Source organism: Rhea pennata, unplaced genomic scaffold, assembly GCF_028389875.1.
Source record: "Rhea pennata isolate bPtePen1 unplaced genomic scaffold, bPtePen1.pri scaffold_32, whole genome shotgun sequence".
NCBI lineage: Eukaryota > Metazoa > Chordata > Aves > Rheiformes > Rheidae > Rhea > Rhea pennata.
The window spans coordinates 3,505,518-3,510,501 of NW_026907679.1; the positions used below are offsets into that span (position 1 = coordinate 3,505,518).

General features: G+C 48.7%; 1 protein-coding gene across 1 annotated transcript; it reads right to left on the reverse strand.

Moving 5' to 3' along the window:
- Positions 1-1,223: 1,223 nt before the first annotated feature.
- On the reverse strand, positions 1,224-2,201 carry LOC134154580 (olfactory receptor 5B21-like). Its single transcript, XM_062601256.1, has one exon. It carries the CDS (start codon positions 2,199-2,201, stop codon positions 1,224-1,226), a length of 978 nt encoding a protein of 325 aa, XP_062457240.1.
- Between the last annotated feature and the right edge of the window lie 2,783 nt (positions 2,202-4,984).

Consider the following 4,984-nt stretch of genomic DNA (forward strand, 5'->3'; position numbering starts at 1 on the left):
TCTACAGAAAAGGCCTTGAGGGTCCTGGTTCCCTGAAAGCTGAATATGAGCCGGTAGTGTGACCTGGCAGCAAGGAAGGCCAACAGGAGCACGACCAGTAGATCAAGGGAAGTGAACATCCTCCTTTGCTCAGTCCTTGTTAGACCACCATTTAGATGCTATGTGCTGAGTTGCCCCCAACCAGTACAGGAACAACACTGACAAACTGGAACAAGTTCAGCAGAGGGCTCTGATGGTCCTCAAGGGCTGAAGCCCTTGTCCTGTAGGACAGGCTGAGGGAGCTGGACTTGTTCAGCCTGGAGAAGAGAGGGTTTGGGGAGCACTTGAGAGTAACCTTCCAATACCTATGGGGAAGTAATAAGGAAGATGGAGCCCAGCTCTTCAAAGTGGTGCACAGTGTGAGGATGGGAGATGAGAGGCATAAGCTGAAACAAAAGATGTTCTGAGTGGGTAGGGAGAGAAACTTTTTACAAGGAGGACAGACAGACAGAAGCAACCAAGAGAAGTGTTGGAGTCTCCATCTTTGGAGCTTTCAAGACCCAACTGGATAACCCCCTGAACAACTTAGTCTGACCTCACCCAGCTTTGACTGGGAGGTTATGTTTGAGACTCCTGAGGTCCCTTCCTACCTTAATTTTCCTCTGATCCCAACATCTAAGTCTCAGCTCATTTCTTCAATTCAATTTCTCTCTTCAAAAGAGTCATTTGAAATGCTGCAGCAGACTGACAGAAGACAGCATGGCCATCGATTTAACCTTACTGATTCTATGATTCCATGATCGGTGTTGACAGGTATTCTAGAAGCTCAGCACTGAGTCAGTTAATCTAAAGGAAAGAGAACAGATCTTTTACTCTAGTAGAGATGGGAAAGGAAGCTCAGTGGCTTGGAAGCAATAGAGACAGTAAAATGGGATATTAGCAAAGACCTGAAATTGCTGGACATGGCAAGGGTTTCACTAGCTGTGCTTATTAAAGGGTAATATATCTGTGTGTCAAATTTGTCTTATGTCATCTTAACCATCTATAGACATATGTATACACACGTCTTTTTCATCAGACTTTTATTAGGTGGCTTAGAGAAATATTTGTTTTCTTCTCTAATGAACTCTTCCCCCCCTTTGCATTTCAACTCCACAAAACAACCCTCCTGAGAGATTCCTTGTACTGAGCACATACCTTCCCCCACTGTCTCCTTGCAGTTCACATATGCACTAGATGTGGTTTTAACATCCTGGCACAGCAATGCTCTGAGCTCTTGGAGATGGCCAAAGCTCTCTGAGCACTTTTCTCAGGGCCTCCCTGACCTCCCTGTTCTGCAGACTGTAGATGAGGGGATTGACCAGGGGCGTGAGGACAGTGTAGAAAAAGGAGAACACTTTGTTGAGCTGCCTCAGCTGGGGAGTTCTGGGCAGCAAGTAGACAATGATGAAGGTGCCATAGAAAACAGAGACAATGGTGAGGTGAGAGGAGCAGGTGGAGAAGGCCTTCTGCTTACCCACACTAGATGGGATCCTCAGGATGGCAGTGATGATGCACATGTAGGAGGCCAGCGTGAGCAGGAAGGGGAAGACTGTATCCAGGACAGAAAATATGAAAGCTAGTAGTGTGACCACCCTGGTGTCTCCACAAGTGAGCTCCAGCAAGGGGATAAAATCACAGAAGAAGTGGTCAATTTCTTTGGGGCCACAGAAACTTGAGTGGGATAATAAAGAAGTGACTACTGCAGATATAAGAAATCCCACTAGCCAAGATGCTGCTGCCAGCTGTAGAGATGCTTTCCAGGTCATGAGGCTTGCATAGATCAGGGGCTGGCATATGGCCAAATACCGATCGTAGGACATCATGGCCAGCAGGTAACACTCGCTAGTGGCAAAAAGAGCAAAGAAATAGAACTGAGCCATACAGCCCTGAGCAGAGATGGTCCTGTCCCCAGTCAAGAAGGTAGCCAGCAGCCGGGGCAGGATGGTGGAGCAGTAGCAGGTCTCTAGGGAGGATAGATTGCCCAGGAAGAAGTACATGGGCGTGTGCAAGTGCTGGTCTGCCACCACAACAACAACAACGAGGATGTTCCCAACAATCGTTACCAAGTAGATGATGAGTGAGAGGAGGAAGAGTGGTGCCTGGAGTGAGGGGACATTCCCTATTCCCAGCAGTATAAACTCCGTTGGCAATGTGCTATTGTCCAAGTCCCCTTTCTCCATGTAGCACTACAGGTCCCTCATTCCTCCTTTACCAACAAGGCAACCTACAAGAAAGAAAAAAAAGAAACATCTTTCTTGTGTAGAAGAATCATGAAGGAAGTTTCTATCAAAGAAAATGTATATTCTGATACTCATCTGACTGGATTTGTGTTCCCTTTAGGGCCTCCATGACTAGTGAAAGGAGAGAACTAGGATTTTCCACAGAGTTAATTAGCGCATCTGTGAGCTGCTCCTCAGAGGCACAGACGTCCCACATGGAGTACAGGTAGAAAAGAGAAAACATTCTCTCAGACTGAGACAGTGTCTCTCCTCCACCTGAACTCATTCCAAAGAGCAACCACACTTCCTACCAAGGAAGGAAACCCCTTGTGATGAGAGCACATCATGCCAGATGCCCTTTTCCTCAGGGTAGGAGGATGGACACTTCACCAAATCACTGATCTCAGCTCTCTGAAGCAGGGATCTTTGTTTGTTTGTTTGTTTTTCTTTTTGGAAGGGACAGGCTGTATGCTTCCTTCAGCAGTGCATGGGTCAGGAGTTGACATCCATGGCACTGCAGAGTAGACTTCCTTGGAGAACTCTCAGAGAGTCTCTACATGGGCTTGAGAGAGAATAGTGAAATAGATCTGAGAGAAGATGGACACCTGAGCTAATCAGCCAATATGAGGAGGAGAGATTTGGAGCAGGGTGGGAAGGAAGAGGACAGGGAAGATCATCTGCTTTGTGTAGTTCCCTCTCAGCAATGGTTTCTGAGGGGATTGGGGCTGCCCCGTGGCACAGCCCAGCAGCTAGACCTCAGCACTGCCAGCTGTGCTCGTGGGGCTCTGAGCTGGCTCAGGGGCAGCAAAGGCACAAACTAACTTCACATCATTGACTGGCAAGGTCCCCAGAACTCTGCACAACTAACAACGACATCAGAAGAATTGAGTGGAGGGAAGAGGAAGCTGGAGCAGAAGACACCTAGGAAAGGACATGCCCCAAACCTTTCTCTCCCATAGATTCCACCATGCAAAGCCTCACCAGCTAAAAAGGAACAGACCTGACTCAGAAGGCACAACACAAACCTGTAATCCTCAGAAGGAGGTCACGACCACTGCACTGATGGTGCTGGTTAATGACGATCAGGGTCAAAGTCTCACCCTCTGCTTCTTCCCCACCTTGTCCTTCTCTTCCCTGAGCTCTGCAAACCAGCACTCAGGGCTCAGGCATTCTCTGCCCTTACTATCTTCTTCCAGCAGTGCCTGTGGTGCACGTCCAGCAGCCGTTGAATGTCCCTGCTCTCCAAACTGTCCTGAGATTTAAAGCGCTAACGAGTCCCTGGTGGCTGCTGCTGCAGCTGGTCTCTCCCTAGGGACCACAGAGAGGGAGCTATTCATAATTGGCTCTCAAAGGAGATTGAAACCTCTGAGCTACTGGAAACTTTAACACTTCTAGCATACAGGTTTCCCCATATCTCTGGTCAGTCACATGCTGGGATATGCGCCTTTGAAAAGAAAACTGAGGCAGAGAACTCCTCAGGCCTCCAAACTCATGACAGAAAGCCAAGAGAGATTCTGTGAATAGGATTCCTCTCACCTCCCTGCTGATAACTGTCTGTTCACTGATTCTCTCAGGTCTAGAGAATCTTGCTTGCCTGATCTAGTTTCTCCAGCCTCCTGTGGTGGACAGTGCGGAGGAAAAGGCTGAGTGCCCAGCATTTCCTCCCAGCTGTGGAGAACTGCCTTCGGGCATGGAGTGAGTCCCTCTCAGGTTTAAGGCTCTATGTCTTGAGAGTAGAGGGTCCCCCAACATCTCCCAGAGGAACAGGGGCTTGACATGTCAGGGGCTGAGGGGAGCAGAGCTATTGAAATTTTCTCCTGGTTTCTGTCCATCTTTGACCTTGGAGGTTCCCACAGGCTTCCTTTGCTCCTGTTGTTGCAGCAATACGTGCCACCAGGCACGACTCCTCTCAGCCCTGTTGGACTTGCCTGTCATGAAATGTAGTCTCCTCAGCCTCTGGCCTGGCTGGAGAGGCAGGAGTGGCTGGCCGCTTGGACACAGAAGTTTGGGCGACAGCTGTCTGAGCTTCCTGAAGACCTTCTACTGATTGGGTCTAGTTTGTCATTGTCTTCCCTTTATATAGGACCCCACACTGGATGTGGCACTCTAGATGTGATCTAACGAGCACTGGGTAATGGGATGTGATCACTCACCTTGATCAGCTGGCCATGCTCCTTTGCACACAGTGCAGGAGGCTCTTGGCCTTTCTCACTGCCAGGCCTCACTGCTGGCTCATGTTCACTTGGCCATACACCAGGACCTCCAGCACCTTTTCCACAGAGCTGCTCCTGGTCAGGCTGTTGTCAGGGCTCTGGGGCCAATAACAGGCCTTCACAGCCCTGACCAGCCTCACCAGGAACCACCACACACACACAGCCCAGGAACCCATCTAAGCTAAGGTGTGGGCCTTCAACCCCATCTTCATCTTCTTGTCTTGAATGCATAGATGATTTGTTGGGTTTGTTCAGAGTTAAGGAAGGAACAAGGCTTGTGAGTTGGAGGAAGGCTTCTAACTCTGACAGGGATGTGAGGTCCTGCTGTCTTCAGTTTCATAATATTTTATCCTATGCAATCCTCCTGTTAGACAACGTTGCCAATAATTAGTTGCAGGCCTTTTTCCAATTCATAAGTTTCGTGGGCTAGGTGTACAGACTACCTAGGCAGAAGCTGATTTTTTCTGAGGTAGTAACTAGTTCCTAACGTTTGTTTCACTGCACTATGATATGAGGCCATGAGGTGAGTCA